The sequence below is a fragment of the Moschus berezovskii genome, chromosome 12 (assembly GCF_049115385.1).
Source record: "Moschus berezovskii isolate FMDL1 chromosome 12, NW_MosBer_1.0, whole genome shotgun sequence".
NCBI lineage: Eukaryota > Metazoa > Chordata > Mammalia > Artiodactyla > Moschidae > Moschus > Moschus berezovskii.
In genome coordinates, this window is record NC_142471.1 from 54308490 (window position 1) to 54326578 (window position 18089).

The 18089-nt window shown below is 38.1% G+C and overlaps 1 protein-coding gene across 3 annotated transcripts in view; it reads left to right on the top strand.

Moving 5' to 3' along the window:
- The window catches only part of A1CF (APOBEC1 complementation factor), a 52517-nt gene extending 36225 nt beyond the window's left edge, over positions 1 to 16292 (top strand). For 2 of the 3 annotated variants that reach the window (XM_088842504.1, XM_055425946.2), the window contains 6 exons: positions 1726 to 1823; positions 6737 to 7010; positions 8954 to 9159; positions 11989 to 12125; positions 12838 to 12989; positions 16141 to 16292. In XM_088842504.1, the coding sequence (XP_088698630.1) occupies positions 1726 to 1823; positions 6737 to 7010; positions 8954 to 9159; positions 11989 to 12125; positions 12838 to 12989; positions 16141 to 16292 (1019 nt within the window). The remainder of the gene's footprint in view (positions 1 to 1725; positions 1824 to 6736; positions 7011 to 8953; positions 9160 to 11988; positions 12126 to 12837; positions 12990 to 16140) is intronic. The other variant, XM_088842505.1, reaches the window with a different exon arrangement.
- The last annotated feature ends 1797 nt before the right edge of the window (positions 16293 to 18089 follow it).

An 18089-nucleotide genomic window follows, 5' to 3' on the forward strand; every position in this document is an offset into this window, starting at 1 on the left:
TAAAGTTCAACTTTAGATGGTAGAACTTTATTTTTACACATGTCCATCAACATGTACAGCAATCCCTCTAAATAGGTTAGGTTGATTTGTTATTTTTTTATTACACAAAGAATATATATCAATATTGCAAATATTTATAAAAACACCAAAGAATGCAAATTAAAATATGAAAGTCCCCTTTATTCTCCCCAACTTTTTTCCCCATTCCTGTTGTTCAGTCACTAAGTTGTGTCTGATTCTTTGCGATCCCATGGACTGCAGCACTCCAGGCCTTTTTGTCCCTCACTATCTCCTGGAGTTTGTCCAAGTTCATGACCATTGAGTTGGTGATGCTTTCCAACCATTTCATTCTTTGCTGCCCTCTTCTCCTTTTGCCTTCAGTCTTTCCCAGTATCAGGATCTTCTCCTGAACTAACCCCTACTAACAATTCAATCTTGATCATTTCAGTTCTCTTTCTGTGTGTATATTCATATTTATGTGAAATATATGTGTGGGTTGGGATTTTATAAATATAAATGCTATAACATTATACTTACTATTTGTGACTTTTTAGATTTAACAACAGGTTCTGAAGGTTTCCATGTAAGTATACATGAGCCTATTTGTTCTCTTTAAAGACTTCTTAGTATTATTTAATACAAATGTACCAGATTTAATCACTGTCATGAAAATGGAAATTATTTTATTTTGCTATTTCAACTGACTAGTGTTATTAATATTCTTATGCATAATCCTCTTGCACATGTGTGAATACTTCTATTAAAGAGATTTCTCTAGTAGGATTAGTGGATATGTACATTGTTTCCAACTTTTGATATTTTAAACCAGCATGGTAAGAAACTATCTTGGTTCTCAGATGTACTTTCAGAATTTTTGTTTGTTTGTTTTGATCAAATGAGATAAGCAGATGAGAGATCTGAGTTCTAGTTCCTAGCTATGTGAGGTCATAAATTTCACTTACTTCGTCAGAGATTTAGATTCAGAATCTTTAAGTTGAAAACAAATAAAGGTAAAATGAATTAAAAATTAAATTATTGCTAAGTCTCTTCTGATTCTAAAATTTTATTGTACAAATCAAAGGAGTCAAGATGTCTTTCTGAGGAAAGAGCCATAAAATTTAAAAAGGTAATTCCATTCCGTTCAGTCGCTCAGTCGTGTCCGACTCTTTGCAACCCCATGGACTGTAGCCTACCAGGCTTCTCCGTCCATGGGATTCTCCAGGCAAGAATACTGGATTGGGTTACCATCTCCTTCTCCAGGGGATCTTCCCGACCCAGGGATCGAACCCGGGTCTCCCGCATTGGAGGCAGACGCTTTAACCTCTGAGCCACCAGGGAAGCCCATAAATATATAAGATGACCAATAATTGAGTTCAACTCAACAAGTATTTTACCATGTATAAATTACTATCCTTTATATAATATACTGAGAAAGATACCCTTCTATCCTCAAAGATAATAATCTAGGAAGTGGAAAAACAAATCCATAAATAAATATATAAATAATAAGGCAGAACATAAGTGTTATTAAAGAATTATAAACAAAATCTTCTGTTGAATGTGCAGAATTTTAAATCTGAACACAGGAAATATTCTCAATGAGCTCTTTAAATACTGAATCTCAATAAAAAGAAAAAAAAGATTCTTGCAAGCTAAATGTTTAAGTATATCGTGTTCAGAGCTATCTCAGGTTTGCTAATGAAGCTACTTTCACTTTGCTTCCAGGTGCTGTGGAAAGGGTGAAGAAAATCCGAGACTATGCTTTTGTGCACTTCACTAACCGAGAAGATGCAGTGGAGGCTATGAAAGCTTTAAACGGGAAGGTAATGTAGGACAAAGAAGAACTATGTACAGATTCCACCACAGTTTGTTGTGGAGGTTTTATTCAGGAGAAGAGACCTACAAGTCCATCTCACTGAGGCTTCCTCCATCTCTGACATGGCAGTCTTAGTCCATCTAAGAAGAACAAAAGGGTGATGGAAAATTCAACAGAGATGTGGCTTATATGTCCAATTCTATCTCTAATTTTGGCTGATTTGGACAAGCCACTGGCCCTCAATTTTTTTAGAAATAGTTTGAATGGAGTATCCCAAGGTGATTTTCCCAATTTCAGTTTTCTCTCATTATTTCAAAGAAATTATAACCTTTGTAGTACAGTATTTTGGTGACTGATGATCTGACAAGATGTCAAGATTCATTCTGCACTTAGAGTTTGATATTCCAAGTCTGGAAAGCTTGGAATCTCTTCACCCTGCCAAGAGTAAGCTCTGGGAAAAACAACTAGTAATATTATACTCTAACTTATGATTTATATATAGAAACCAGTATAATATGTACCTATTAATCCCATAATATTGAAAATCTTCTGTAAACAATTTATCATGCTAGATATTATTTGGAATACTTAAAGGATCAAACCAAAGATGCTTATCAAGTGGCTAAAAGTCAACTGAGGATTAAGACAAGTACTCAAATACCTTTGCAAAGTCCAGTCAGATAAATATTGTTTAAAAAAAATGGATAAGAAGTGGTGACAATGTTCAAAGAGGAGTAGGTTATTAAGAATCAGAAAATCTTCATAGATGTGAAAAGATAATATTTAAGAGAAGCCATGACACTTGGGAAGAATACCAAAAGGAAAAAAATAACCAAAACATGGCAAAGGAGAGGTAATCTCAGACAGAGGCATAGAATTTGTAAAGAGCAAAGTATAATTGGAGAACAGGAAAGATGGATTGCCTTGCTATGAATCGAATGAGCATAGGGCTGTTTCACCTGCCAGGCCTTGCACTGGTCAATCCTAATAGGAGACGATTGGCAAAGGGACTAACTATAAAGGTATGAGCCTCAGGCAGAAGAATTAAAAGAGACTGTGCAGAAGCCTGGGGCTCAGGCACTCCTGGAGCCAAGGAGACAAAGGACTAGAGAAGTAACAGGAAACCTAAAGGAGAGAGGATTGTAAAGAGCAGATCTTGTTGAGAAAAGTAATGAACTTTGGCCAATGGACATATTCAGGCCAAGGTCACCTCATAGAGAGGGAGCCAAGAGAAGAAATACCTCGCACTTGCTGCTCTCTCTCCTGCCAACCTCTGGCCAGGCCTCCCCTTTGACTAAATTCAATCATAATCTGGAAGGCCCAGGAGCCCTGAAGGCGAGCCATGCAGAACTCCCTGTGGGAGCTTGGAGGCTGGCAGCCAATGGGGAGTGGATCTACAGGGCAAATAGAGGGTCTCCACACAAGGCCTTCAGACATAGTGGGGCCTGGGCTTATGAGCTATTCCTGGTCTACAGAATTGTGTGAATCCTGCTGTGGGGGGAGGGTGGTGTGGGGGCTGCATAGTGGGGGAGACTACTGACTCCAAAACACAAAAAGGAAACTTGAAAGCAAAATATTAATGCATATTTAAATATATGTCTGGGAAGCAAAATATTATTTCTTCATTGATAATTACATTTAGTGTCATAATAATATTTCTTTGAAAAAATGTGATAGATTAGTTTCTCACTTTGAAAACATTTCTGAGGATACATGATGCTTGCAAAGAAGGGCCCATTGTAAATTAAATGCTAAATAATTGCATTGGAATCATCATAGTGGAAAAGTATTCAAACTGTTTCCAGTTTTTGCACCTGGCATATTTATGGTGGTTTAGTCACTAAGTTGTGTCTGACTCTTGCTACCCCATGGTCTGTAGCCCGCCAGGCTCCTCTGTCCATAGGACTTTCCAGGCAAGAATACTGGAGTGGGTTGACATTTCCTTCTCTAGGGGATCTTCCTCACTCAGGGATTGAACCTGGGTCTCCTGCACTGCAGGCAGATTCTTTACCGACTGAACTATCAGGGAAACCCATGGCTACATATTTTTATAATAATGATAAATGTGTTATATAGTTAAATACATATTCAATGTTATTATTAAATATATATATTAAATATTATAATAATACTTAACTGTAGTGTGATATGGAAAAATCAAAAGTAAGTTTGCCTAGAACTATGAAAGTTTTTAAGTATCCATGAAACTCCAATACTTTGGCCACCTCATGCAACAAGTTGACTCACTGGAAAAGAGTCTGATGCTCGGAGGGATTGGGGATGGGAGGAGACGGGGACGACAGAGAATGAAATGGCTGAATGGCATCACCAGCTCGATGGACACGAGTTTGAGTGAACTCCGGGAGTTGGTGATGGACAGGGAGGCCTGGCGTGCTGTGATTCATGGAGTCGCAAAGAGTTGGACACGACTGAGCGACTGAACTGAACTGATGGATATTTATATTTAATCTATTAGACAAGGTGAGGCTTTGAAGATTTTTGTGCAGTGAAGTAATGATCCCATTAACAATTTAGGGAAATCAACCTATTAAGAACTGAAGTTTCATAGAATAGGGAGAGAGATGTAATTGGAACTAGTTAAGTAACTATTCAAGTCACTCAAATGGGAAGAAATAAGGGCTTGAATGAGGGTGAGAATGGAATGTAGGAGAAAGCTCTACACAGAACTATGCAGGGTGAATTCAAAGGATCCAGGAACTGATTGGATGGAGCAGTGGCAAAGAAAGATGAGTCATTTTAGGTTTTCAATAGAGAGAACCAGGATAATGATGTTAGGGAAGTCAGGCAGGGAAACCTATTTGGACAGAAAGGTGATGAACTGAGCATTGCATGTGATTATTCACTTATTCTACAAATACCTGTGAATGTCTACAATGAGAAAGTAATCTTGCTGGGCTTGGGGCTATACGGGTTAATATGATATTGTTCTAGACCTTGAAACACCTAAACAAAATAAGCGAGATACAATACTGGGTTTAGAACACTGTAAAGGAGCAGAGGCATGCAGAACAAAGTCTATCACATTAAGAAATCTGACTTTTCAGTAAAGAATAATTTCACTGAAAGCATCTCTTGATATAGAAGTGCCTGTAAGTACAGACCTAAGATAAGATACCTAAATAGGTCTGTACTTACAGGCGCTTCTATATCAAGAGATCTTTCTTAAGACAGGAACAAAGACAAAGAATTACATCCAAGGTATTTCTTTAATACTCCAAGTCTGTTTCTTCTTATAATATGGTAGAATATGAGCTGAATTCTCTCTCTGTGTGTGTTCAACCTAAGATATTTGATAATGATTCCTGCTACTAAAAAGTAGGGTAGATACTAACTAGGAACAAGAGGCTGATCCCAAATGATCAGGATGATCATAAAGCATGAACTTTGTCCAGCAGACATCAGTGATCCAGGAACCACTGGATCACCCATGAAATCATCAGCTGCTGTGAAAGGGAATATTTGCAGGAACATTAATATTTCTTTTCTTTATTAAAAAAATAACATTCTTATTTGGAAGAAGCTACAAATGCCTCCTAAAAATACCTTGTCTCTTTGACAGTAAATATATCAATGTATCAAGTAACTGTTGAGAGCCATCTTTGTCTCTTATGTATGCAAACAACACATTAAAAAGCAAATCACACTTGTAGATCTACACATGGCCATTATTTTCAACATCCAGATATGTTTGCAAAATGTAAAAAAACTAGTATCAGAAAAGAATCACTTCAAAAGTTTTTGAAGACAAGTTTTAAGTAGCACCTGACTTGAGAAACATTAGTACTGACCTGCTATCCCTGTTTGTTTAGCAGATCAAAAGTTTGCTTTTTAAGGAAGTATCTATAGAGGACAAATGAAGTGCCCTCAATGATTTGACTTCCTTAAGTAGGGTCCTACTTTTAAGCCGCTCTTTTTTTCCAGTAAAAACTCAGCTATGATGTAGCTCCAAAGAGTAAGACACTTAGCTGGCTGGCAACTGGAAAGGCCTGACTAGGCTGCCCATAACAAACTGTGAACAATTGATAAGACCTTTTATTGATTTCCTTTCATCTTCATTGCACTGTGTTAGGTACTGGAGATTATATTCCACCCATAATTAACCTAAAATGTCTTAGAATTATGTAATTATATAAGTATGTATTTTTAAATACATCACATAAAAATATTACATAATTCTGTCTCAGTGACTGTATTCAGTCAATAGATTTGTAACTAATATGTCCATAGACAGTGGCCAATTATTGGCCTGTTGACAGATTATATGCAATTTACCAACAAACCATTCAGGGAAAATTCAACTGGCATACAAAACAAGAACCTATGAAAAGATGACGCATATGTTGAATGGAAAAATTACATAACCTAAAAGTTGAGAACTATGTTTCATTTTGAGGATATTCTGAGGACCTGAAGCCTGGGAGACAGCCTCTCAATAGTTATAAAGGACTACTCTGAAGAGGTAAGAGAGGAGCCAGATATATAGGAGTTTTGCAACAAAGACCAGGTAGTTAGAACAACAAAAGATAACTGGTAAAGAAAACCTCGTATCTCAAGTTAAGGAATTTAGCACTTTTCAGTATATGGGAAGATGCAAGTCTGAGCTCACTGAAATCATTCCTTTGATATGCACCTCGCTATCTAGAGCCAGTGTCCTATTCTTTCCCATCCTGAGTTCCTTCAAGGTCACCACTGGGGGCAGCTGTAATGTGATGGCTTGATGGCTGCAACATCCTATGTTTACTGATGTGACAGGTAACATTTTCCTTTCAAACAGATAAGTGAAAGAGTAAACAGCAGCAAATAGCCTACCCTTAGAAGGAGACATGTTACTAGGACTCAGCCACACCTGAGCCACACCTCATATCTTTTCATATGCTTTTTCCTTACTGTCTACAACAGGTGCTGGACGGGTCCCCCATTGAAGTGACCCTAGCCAAACCAGTGGACAAGGACAGTTATGTTAGGTACACCCGAGGAACAGGTGGAAGGGGCACCATGTTGCAGGGAGAGTACACCTACTCTCTGGGCCATGTTTATGATCCCGCCACCACCTACCTTGGCGCGCCTGTCTTCTATGCCCCCCAGGCCTACACAGCAATTCCCAGCCTTCATTTCCCAACCACCAAAGGACATCTTGGCAACAGGGCCATTATCCGGGCCCCTTCTGTTAGAGGTAACATTAATCAGCTCTTAGATGAAGCTCTGCAATTTCAAATTACTCGTACTGCAATAGACTTGTGTCTAAGTTATGTCTAATTGTATGAGTCTACTGGGAGAAAAGAACTGGAAAATGGCTTATTGAAAATCAAATATTACATTAATATTTTTCCTTTCATAGGAATCTTTTTTCACATTACAACTGGTTATTGAAAAACTTGGTCAGAATACAGTGTAAATGAATTTAAGGTATGCATTTGATCTCTGCACAGGCCCATAAAATATGCACACACTAAAATTCAAATCCACAATTTCTAGTCTCTTATCATTGTACTACCATATTACAAACATATGTGACTCATTACAAAACTTTCAAATGGGAGCAGTATGGTTCAGAGGAAACCAATTACCTTAAATGTCAAGACATGTGTATTGGATGGTGACTCAGTGCCATCATGTCCATATATAAATCACAAATTATCATAAATATATTCTAACAGATACATGAGATGCTCTCATCTGACCTCCCCTGAGAAATATATACAATGCCTTCCAAAAAGCCACATTACTAGGGAAATCAACTTCTTTCTCGAGGATATGGGGAACTAAATAATAAAAGTCCAAATAGAAAAAAATAAACAAACAACTCTCAATCTCATTGCCAAACTAATCTTTCCTGCTGAATCCTATGAGAATTCCAAATGTTTGAGAAGTTCTCTGAGCTCAGTTATTTCAAAAAATGTCAAAGATAAGGAAAGCATTTTTTCAAGAAACTGTCTTGATTTTGCCTGATGGGGTTCAGAATGGTTCTCCTAGGAATCAATGCCAACAGAATCTCAATTCTGTCTTCCAAATATGACAACAGTCTGGGCAATTCATGACAAAAATGTGTACTTAAATCTATTCTTGGGTTTGACTAGAAGCAAGGGGCATGTCCAGATTACTGTGGAAACAATTATCTTACTGTGTTTTACTATTTTTCAGGAGAACTGAATTGGCCATCCTAGGAGTTCTAGTCTTCAACTGCCTTGAAAGTTCCATACTCATAATACAATCACTTCACCCAAAGTTGTAATATAAAAGAAACCTTTAGGAACCTTTTCCTGAAGGAAATCCATTCAGGACAATCTATTTATATGTTTGATGGCAAATTATGTCATTAAACCATTGTACATTTATCATCTAAAATCACATCATTAAACAATCTTTACATTAAGTTGTCAACCAGTTGTAATGTAGGAAAAAAACAAACTGTACTCCAAGGGGAAAAATACCTGTCTTATAACAAGAAAGAAATCAATGAATGATATTCATGGATGAAGGGTAATCAACTTTTTATCTCTTTACAACACTAATAGGAAATCAAAGTAGCAATGTGGCAAAACAAAAAATCAAAAGTAATCTATTAATGAAACTCAACGGAAATTTAAACGTCACATTGATAGAATATAAGAAAATGGGGTATTTTAAAACACATTTTCTAAACATTGGTTTTCCAACAGGTCATCAGGAATGGAACATTAGGGAAAACTAGAATTCATTTCTAATATACTGGTCAAAGACAAAAAGACAAGACTTATTTTAATACATGTGGTCATATTACACTGTGAAATGTGAAAATATATACCTCCCAACATGTATTAGTCTACAAAAAATGTCAATGCAAAATTAACTGAAGAGAGAAACTGCACAATTTTTCTCTATACCCAAGTTTTAAAGTGGCATGTGTACTTATCCATAGCTTTGATAGTACTGCTTTCTTCTATATACAGTTTAAAAAAAAAAATGCCTGTGGTAAATGTTGTATTATGTTGAGTTTCATTATATCAGAATCCTGGAGTTTTCTATCTACCTTCAGGGCAATAATCAATGTGACTTGGGCTAACTTTTCCATTACAGTAAGATTCAGGGTGATTTTCTGGTGGTTTGATTCAGTTTAATGCCTTCTTACATTCCTAGAAATTTACATGAATGTACCTGTAGGGGCTGCGGGAGTGAGAGGACTGGGCGGCCGTGGCTATTTGGCTTACACAGGCCTGGGCCGCGGATACCAGGTCAAAGGAGACAAGAGAGAAGACAAACTCTATGACCTTTTACCTGGGATGGAGCTCACCCCAATGAATCCTGTCACTTTAAAGCCCCAAGGAATTAAACTTGCTCCCCAGGTATGTAATGTTATTCCAGAGGCAGCTTGGATAGTTTGTATAAGTTGGGTCAAAGACAATCATTCACCATTCATCAATGGATTTGACTTGATCCCTACTTGGGGCTGTTGTCTTGTTTTGTTTTCTTTTGTTTTATTACATAAAGTAACCAATCAACATAACATATTGTGAGACAACAGTGGGCACTGAATACCATTGGTCCACTTCAGACTCTTTATTTTTTTTTATTATAAAATTTGACATCTTAAATAATCATCCACTGAAATGCAAAAATCCTGAGTACTACTAAGAATTATCAACAAGTACCTTAAAAGAAAACAAAATAAAGCAAGGCTGGTTAGCAAATGAAGAGCACTCACAACAGGGAATGAATAGATTCATTAGAACATCTTTTCTTGGAAACACTCTTAAAGTGAAAACACCGTGCAATCTATGGTGTATCATTACTCATATTAACTATGATATGCCATCAGTCATATCAAATTAAGTCTTCTACAGTGATTATATTTGGGCAGTGGCTTTATGGTAAATTTTTTTGCTTTCATTTCACAGTTCTAAGTTTTCACATTCTTGCATGAGGTATGATTTTTATTATTGGAAATTTTAAAGCTATAAAAGTTGTTCCAGTATGGAAACTGAATCACAGGGTTAAAAATAAAACAGGATCTGTGTTAACCCTCAGACTGTTCCCTCTGGATGTGCTTTACGTGTTGGACTCTGCAAAGATACTTTGGCTGAATAATCAAGTTGACAGTTTGCAAATCCTAAAAGAAACTTCCTGACTCCCACCCCAAAGATATAAGCCCCAAATTTAAGGAAGTAGCCTTATGATTACAATCAAGTAGAAAACTTGATTTTCTAAAAGCTCATCTGGAATGGGTGTGTTTTTTTTTTTTTTTTGGTTGATTATTTTTGGTAGGAGTAATAGCTTTCTTGTACATATAAAGGAGCTCATCTATAGTTTCTGCAACCCTCCCTAGGTAATTTTTTTTTAAGGATGCCCATTAGAGTAGTAAACAGTAATAATATGTCTAAAGATGGGAAAGCAAATATAACATAATCCTTGCCATCAAAAATCATATGGCAATCCAGTGAGAGGATCCTGACACATAAATAACTACAATAAAATCTAGTTAAGTACAACGATGGAGCTTTGTTCAGAAAACACAAAAGCTAGTCATCCAATATATCTTGTGTTAAAACCTAAAAGAAGCAATCGAATTAAAGTATTGGGGTATCTAGAAACATTTTAAGGAAAAAAAGAGAATCATTGTCATGTGCATGCTGCATGCTAAGTCACTTCAGTCATGTCTGACTTTTTGTGACACCATGGATAGCTCTCTTGGCTCCTCTGTTCATGAGATTTTCCAGGCAAGAATACTAAAATGTGCTGCCATGCCCTCCTTCGGGGCATCTTCCTGACCCGGAAACTGAACCCATGTCTCATATGTCTTCTGCTTGGCAGGAGGGTTCTTTACCACTAGCAATACTTGGGAAGCCCCATCATTGTCATAAATTCTATGTAATAGTTCTAAGAGCTACTACAGAGTGTGTAATGATCTCTGCTTTTATATTAGCCCAGGTGAGAAATTGGTCATGCTTTATAATACCATCAGTAACCATCTCTATGAACCAATGAAAGTTTTCAAAATTATTCTCTCTGAATTTCTGCAACTATGGCTTAGAAATTAAGGGTCATGCCACAACCAACCAGCCTAGATGGAGCCTTGACAAATTCTTGGAGTGGTTATGAATTTCCAACAAGAAGAGCAGAGGTACTAGGACTGCCCTGCAGAGTCAGGAGTTAGAGTTAAAATCCTTTACACGTGTCTGCACAATGGGCATAAACAAGCAGGCAAAATGCCTACTAGGGCAAGTAACTGACTATTGCCCCGGAACCTTAGAGAACACTTTGTAGATGAAAAAAGATGCTGCAAAGCTAAGAGTACTAAAAAGCAAAAGTTAGTAGTAGAGGAAATAGAAACAACCTAAAAGTTTAATAAATAAGAAAATGTGCCATTGCTGCTGGACGAGGATTTGAGCAAATGAGATAAGATCCATGGACTCAGTCTAGGGAACAGTTCTACCCCAGGAGTTATTTTTTCAGATTTATGCCTTATGTTGCACAGTTTACTGAATCTGCTGCCCAGTGGGAGCATCAGGGCTTGTGGGCCAACAAAAATGGTTTCAGGATGAGGAAAATATGTGCCATTAGGAAAGATTTGGTTTGGAGTAATGACAGAAGGCAGCTTCTAAAAATCAGATCATTGTAAAAATAGCCAGAAGTGGTGTCTTGCCAAACAAAAACATGGCAACTACCAACACGCATCTATTCATGTCCATCAAGAAATGCCCATCAAACTTTTTAACTCTATTTTTGTGAAAATGTAAAGTTACAACCCTATGACAAATGCCATGAAATAGGAATAAATCCTTAGATTATTTTCTCTAACCGATTATAAACAAAAGGATTCACAGTAATAATGAGTAAATCCAGCTACACAGTGTTGGAATATCATATAAAAAAAAGAATATATCAAACAAATCGTAAAAGTAAAGTATTGGTAAAAAACTTAGAGCTAATGGACTAAACTAAAAGCATATTAAAATAAATGATGTGAAATTATTTTTATGAATTAATAGACAACATTTTAAATGGAGTTCAAATGGAGTTCATCTTAAATTTTATGAGTCATTAAACCATGTGGCATTTTATATCTTCTTATATTTGCTTAAACGCTGAAGATTCAGTTTAAAAACCTGAAAGCTGGAGAAATAATGCAAATGTGACATTTGAAAGAAAAGTCACTTTTTTTCCCACTCTTGTAGATACTGGAAGAAATTTGTCAGAAAAATAACTGGGGACAACCTGTGTATCAACTTCACTCTGCCATTGGACAAGATCAAAGACAACTCTTCTTATACAAAATAACCATTCCTGCCCTGGCCAGCCAGAATCCTGCCATGTGTGTAACTTCTCATCATTTAGATTTTAGAATAAGAGTCTCTTGTAAATGTAGTATATATTTATCGCTATCTAAAGAAGATAAATATTCAAGCTTACTACCAAGTCATTTTAGTCAAAGCATACGTTGAGGTGTGTATTTGGGATATATGTGCCAGCTATGAGACTAGCATCTCAAAGCCCCTAAGTTTCAGAGACAACGAAGATTGGGTACTCTCATCAACCAATAGAAAACTGTGCATATTAAGTGTAATAGAAATGAAAACTATAGCCCATGTTTTTATCTGTGTAGTATTTGGGTTGAACTATATGAAATTACCATTTTATACCTAATAACACCTTCCTCTGCCATTTAAATCTTGGACGAAAGACATAACCTCTCTGTTAGTGGTTATGACCTTCAGAATTTTACCTTGAGCCTGCATTTCTGCACGTTTTAGGAACCATCATGTTTCACATATATATTAGAAAAGGTTTACAATGAGTTGCAAGTACATTCCAGGAGTGTCATCCCACCCATGTTCTAAATAAATTCACAAATATTCCGACATGCATAGATCCTTAAAAGGTTTAAAAGCAAAAAGAAAGATAAGTACCCACCCAAAATTCTATTATCCAATCATCTTAAAAAGCATACAGAGCCTTAGGTTTTCATGTCTCAGCAGCACACATTTATTAATAAAATGTGCACCCTGACTAACTCTGCTTTCCAGCCACCCTTTCACACCTCCGAAGCTAAGTGCCTATGTGGATGAAGCAAAGACTTACGCAGCTGAATACACCCTGCAGGCCCTGGGCATCCCCACTGATGGAGCCGACGCCCAAACCGCAGCTGCTGCCGCTGCTTCTGCTACTGCTTTTCCAGGTTTGGAAAAATTAGCGCCAGAAATGACACCCTACAGAGAGTGTTTGGGTACCATGGACTCACAGAGTTGTCTGTGAACACCATCTACTCTAAATCTGATTAGTGAGCCATCAATGTATAGGCGGGAGAATAGAGCCGGGTGGCAGGGGTCTTAGTTCAGCTGTGAGACTCTGTGTGACCGAGAATGGAGCAGTCACTCTGCCTCTGGTTTTGTTTTGGTTTTTACTTTTAGTAAGAGAGGTTAGAACTGCCTATGAATAGCTGATATTTATTTGAACTCTAACTATGTGCCAGGCACTCACCTATCTCAGCAATGCTCATGACACCACAAGAGACAGACTCTACCTTCATGCCCATTGCACTGGTGAAGAAACCAAGTACTGGAGAGATTAAGCCATTTGCCAAGGTCAATCAGCTTTGAAGCAATCCTTGGACTCCCTCCCTCGTTCTAATCTTCAGTTCTACTCAATCCTACTTTTATTACTTTGCTTTCTGAAAGAAATGTGTAGAGCAGATTTTTTAAAATTATTTGAAGTAAATTCTGTATGTGAGAGAGGGGGAGAGAAAAGAGAGAGAGAGACCCTTTCAATAAGGGGATAATCAGGCTCATTTTATCTGTTGTATAATTTAGGTCTGGGGCGTATGCTGATCACTTAAAGTAAAGCCTATCTGTAGATCAACATGCCTTCAGGGTCACATTTAAAAGATTTTCCCCCATTTATTATGTACCCACAACAAATGCTAATCATTAAAATGAATCCTCTAGAGATTAAAGAGGCCCAGACAAGAAATGTCTTTTGGAAATTTTCCTTCAGCAGTTAGTCTGAGCAACTCCACTCTTAATAATAAAAGTTTGTATCTTTCAAAGAAATCTATTATTCTGACTTGTCACTGTTAGCATACTTCCCATAAGCCCAAATCAAACCAGACCTAGAAATAGGACATTCCTATCAATTGATTAATTTATATACTGATTGCACATGGGTATGAGGACTGCTATATTCCTCACATCCATGACACCTGAGCCTGCTCTCATTTCCTTTTATTTCTCAAAACTTGCCAATATGTCTTCCATTCTGGCAAGTGAGGCTAAAACTAATCACGCTTCACACACAAGTATGATCTCAAGTCCAGCTTTGGTCTGTAGAATATGGAGAAGATGTGTGATGCACGCCTTAAAAGTTACCAAACCAACAGCAGCCACTGCCAAGGGCCAGGTTCCCCCTTGGATTGTGCTGGGGCCATAAGCTTTGTGCTCGCTTTCCATACAACAGGGTGTTGACTCATCCATCTTCTGGGGACTTGTGTCAGGCTTCTCAGTTCCCGCAAAGTTAAACCCCTGTCTTACAGAGAGCTGTACCCCAAAGACATCTAATTCATGTACTGTAAAAATAAATGAGCCACTTCCAGAAGAATTTTAAAAGTTTGCTTTCACACTGGAAAGGATTTGCTTTTTACTCAAAAATGTTTTATCTTATCCTCACTTTTATTTGCCCCTACAAGAAATAAAAAATTATTTAGAGCAGGAGACTCATCTTGGGAATGCCTAAGAATTTGAGATGATCTGTTATAACTCACTATGAAGTCAAGCAAAGAATAACAGGCTCCAAGGAAAGACTCTGTTTGGAACACAAATACTCTTGTGCTTTAGAAATTAGCCAAATTGAAAAAGAAAACTCAAAATCCCTAAACATAAAATCTATGCTCCATGCATACACACACATATTTTACTTACTTTAGAAATACTGTTTCCAAAGTTATGAAAGTAATTCTTAACACATTTCTCATATCCGTGGAAAATGTACCAAACTCCACTCGTGCATTAGTCAGCATTTACTGCCCCAAGTGCACGAGCCAAGGAGTGGATTCAATTTTTAAAAAACTAGTCCAGCCAGCTTCCTGCCACCACTTCCTGAGAAGCCACCAGAAACAAATCAATGTGTCTGGGGTTGGGCAGACTCCCACAACACAGAAACCAATGGGCTTTTTAAAAAATTAGAAAATCAGGTCTCCATTTGTTGCTTAAGCACACTTTTCCCTTTTTCTTGTTATCTTTCACAATTTGGGGATCATCTCAGAAAGAACCAGGTTTTGATCTAAAACATTAACAGGGAAATATTGCTTGTAGATAACAGCTATTATGCTCTTTTCTTCAAAAGGGAATATTGATCAGCTAGAAAAACAGTACTATGAAAGTACATGATTATGTCTTTATTACTCAAACCCCTTGGTTCTCTGACAGGATGAGCATCAAGGCCTCCACATACACCAAAGACAGACTGCTGGTGGGGTTAGGTATTTTGGGCCTTGTCCAGTTAGGTCAAAAGGTGGCCACACTAGGTATTTGCTTTTATGCTGCTCATAGACATATGCTAAAATGTTAAATATTTATCCTACTGGTCTACGCAGTCCTTACAATCCTGAGTACAGCAATGGCTTTTAATATTCAGTTTAGGTGAGGTGGGGTGCAGCAGAACCGGACCCACAGAGCCCACCCCCCATGCCTTACCAACCCATCAATTGCCTGCCCTGCTTTATAAGTTCTGCTGCTGCTGCTAAGTCACTTCAGTCGTGTCCGACTCTGTGCGACCCCATAGACAGCAGCCAACCAGGCTCCCCCGTCCCTGGGATTCTCCAGGCAGGAACACTGGAGTGGGTTGCCATTTCCTTCTCCAATGCACGAAAGTGAAAGGGAAGTCGCTCAGTCGTGTACGACCCTTAGCGACCCCACGGACTGCAGCCTACCAGGCTCCTCCATCCATGGGAGTTTCCAGGCAAAAGTACTGGAGTGGGGTGCCATTGCCTCCTGCATTATAAGTTCTGAGACCCTCCGTAAAAGTTCTGAACCTCAAGCTTTTCTCAACTCAGCATCCTGTGAAGTGTCTGTTTCTTGGGATCTATCCCCAATGTTTCTAGTTTTCTAAGAGTGAAATGATTCTGACATAGGTGGTTGACCCTACTCTGAGAAACACTGTTCCCTATTGCATGAGTCCAGATATTATGTCTTCAGAGGGCACCTTTTAAAATATACATATTAATTTTGGGTTTTAAGCAACCATGCTAAATTGTCATCTTTCAAAAAGAAGACAACAAGCCAAAAGGAAGCAAATCTAAAACCCCTTCATGAAGTTTTCTTTGCCTCCTCCTCCAGGCTACGCTGTCCCCAGTCCAACTGCATCTGTGTCTGCTGCCCAGCTCAAGCAAGCGGTGACCCTGGGACAAGACTTAGCAGCATATGCAGCGTATGAGGTCTACCCCACTTTTGCAGTGACTGCCCGAGGGGATGGATATGGAGCCTTCTGAAGACATCTTTGTCTTAAGAATAAAACACACAAACTCAGTCCAGAAGAAATAAACCTCTAACTCAGTCCCCCAATGATCACGATACTTGTCCCAAAGTGATGCCTGTCCTGAGACTGTACACCTTATACTAATTGTAAAATTATGCGAAGAGAACTTTATTCCTAACTAAATGCAATGTTAAGGAGCCATTTATCTAACAGATAACTAAAGAGTTATTGTCCCCAGAAGTTTTTCTTTCAGGGTTCCTGAGGGTTTTGGGAGCATGTTTACAAACCTTGACAAAGTAGAGAGACACATTTTAGCCAGCAAGAATTCAGGAGCTAAACAGACTTGGACAACCAGTAACAACCAAGGGAGCCAAGTAATTCCAGAGTCTTAGCCCGTGGCTTCCAGCTTCAATACACGGTCACAAAAGGACAGTAGGAGATGAGTTTCCAAGTATGTTTCCCATTGCCCACTGCATGTGGCATGTTCATAGCCTGGAGCTTGTGAGCGATTGTCCAAGTTTAAAGGAATCAGCATCATGTCAGTCTGCAAATCCATCCAGTCATTTTGTTGTAGGTCAGGATCTTCTCATCCCCTGCATCCCCTGGGGACTTGGTAATTGATGTGATCTGTTATAGCTATTGTTAAATCCAGGCCCATTGTTTGTTAACTCATTAGCCCACACCTCTTTTTCCCTAGAACTCCTACCAATCCCAAGGATCCCCAGGAGATAATTGTCGTACCAACATGAAATGACTTTTTCTCATTTTAAACATCCTGACTTGTTCATATTGATTTATTTTCCTCTCAGTCTCATTTTGCTCATCTCCAATATTGCAAAAAATTAAGTCAAATCTACAGAATACCATTTAGGATACTTTTACCTATTCAAACTGCCTGAAAAGTCACTTCAAACTAAGAGAGGAGTGAAGATTTACTCATATTTCTTTGATGTTTTTGCAGCACCTAGCCCACCATCCAGCATTCAGAGACAGTTATCTCATCTTAAGTTCAGCCGTGGACTGTCTAACCCACTTGTACTAAATCTGCTGAGAAATCCACTGCCTTTTCTTCCTTTTACTTTCAGTAAGTATCAGACCGCTTCACCATATCTGAGTCCTTTGGTCTTGAAAATTATCACAGGAGAACCTCATGTCCATCTCTGAATATTAGAAGCTGAGTCTTCAGATACTCAGCAAAGGTGCTATTTATCAAAATATCCAGTGTTTGGGGCCTCTTCTCTAGAAGATCCAAGGTAAGAGTGCTAGAGAAACTGGGATGGAGACAAGAGTAGAAGGTGCTGCTTTCTTTTTGTACTTGTAAGTGATGGCTTTTTGTTCAAAACAGAAATAAGCAAAATCCAAACACAGAACAGAATACCTGTTATGAACCACTACAGTCCCATTAGTGGTGAAAGACATTCAGTACTCAATTTCCATTTCAAAAATCCCTGGCCTTTGTAAAATTCCTCAAGACTGAAAGGCAAACAAACACCAAAGCATAGAAAAATTTGTCAACTCTTGAATGGAATTCTATGATCCAAATGATCAGGCCAGATTCCAGTCAAAATCAGGTAAATTCCAACAACAGTTACGAGTCCTTGTAACCTTTCAGTTCTGTTAACTCCAATCAGGTATCGAAGGCTTCAAGGCTACAGCTTAAACACTGAAAGGCCTCGTGCTTTCAATTTTATGTTTTACTTTTCCTATTTCCAAGGACAGTGTTTCCCAGACTTGACTCCACATTAGAAACACCTGGAGAGTTTTTCAACCCACCAAAGCCAAGGTCACACCTCATACCAATTACATCAGA